Source organism: Chaetura pelagica, unplaced genomic scaffold, assembly GCF_000747805.2.
Source record: "Chaetura pelagica isolate M959 unplaced genomic scaffold, ChaPel_1.0 scaffold109, whole genome shotgun sequence".
Classification (NCBI taxonomy): domain Eukaryota; kingdom Metazoa; phylum Chordata; class Aves; order Apodiformes; family Apodidae; genus Chaetura; species Chaetura pelagica.
In genome coordinates, this window is record NW_009970725.1 from 4,805,640 (window position 1) to 4,806,307 (window position 668).

Genomic DNA, 668 nt, shown 5'->3' on the forward strand with positions numbered 1-668 from the left:
GCAGCCTCAGGAGGAGCCCGGCACGCCGTCCTCCTCTCCGGAGGACAAGCTGCTGGCCAGCCCTCGGGCCATCAACAACCTGGTGCTGCAGGGCTGCTCGTCCATCGGGCTGCGGCTGGTGCTGGAGTACCTGTACACGGCCAACGTGACCCTGTCGCTGGACACGGTGGAGGAGGTGCTGTCGGTCAGCAAGATCCTGCACATCCCGCAGGTCACCAAGCTGTGCGTGCAGTTCCTCAACGACCAGATCTCGGTGCAGAACTACAAACAGGTGTGCAAGATCGCCGCCCTGCACGGCCTGGAGGAGACCAAGAAGCTGGCCAACAAGTACCTGGTGGAGGACGTGCTGCTGCTCAACTTCGAGGAGATGCGCGCCCTGCTCGACTCGCTGCCACCCCCCGTCGAGTCGGAGCTGGCGCTCTTCCAGATGTCCGTGCTGTGGCTGGAGCACGACCGGGAGACCCGCATGCAGTACGCCCCGGACCTCATGAAGCGCCTCCGCTTCGCCCTCATCCCAGCCCCGGAGCTGGTGGAGCGGGTGCAGTCGGTGGATTTCATGCGCACCGACCCCGTGTGCCAGAAGCTGCTGCTGGACGCCATGAACTACCACCTGATGCCCTTCAGGCAGCACTGCCGGCAGAGCCTGGCCAGCAGGTGAGCGGGGAGCG

General features: G+C 65.4%; 1 protein-coding gene across 1 annotated transcript in view; it reads left to right on the top strand.

Moving 5' to 3' along the window:
* KLHL14 (kelch-like family member 14) overlaps positions 1-668 on the top strand; it is a 74,975-nt gene that overhangs the window by 13,607 nt on the left and 60,700 nt on the right. Inside the window, exon 4 of the mRNA XM_010006891.1 lies at positions 5-654. Coding sequence (XP_010005193.1) covers positions 5-654 — 650 coding nt within the window. The remainder of the gene's footprint in view (positions 1-4; positions 655-668) is intronic.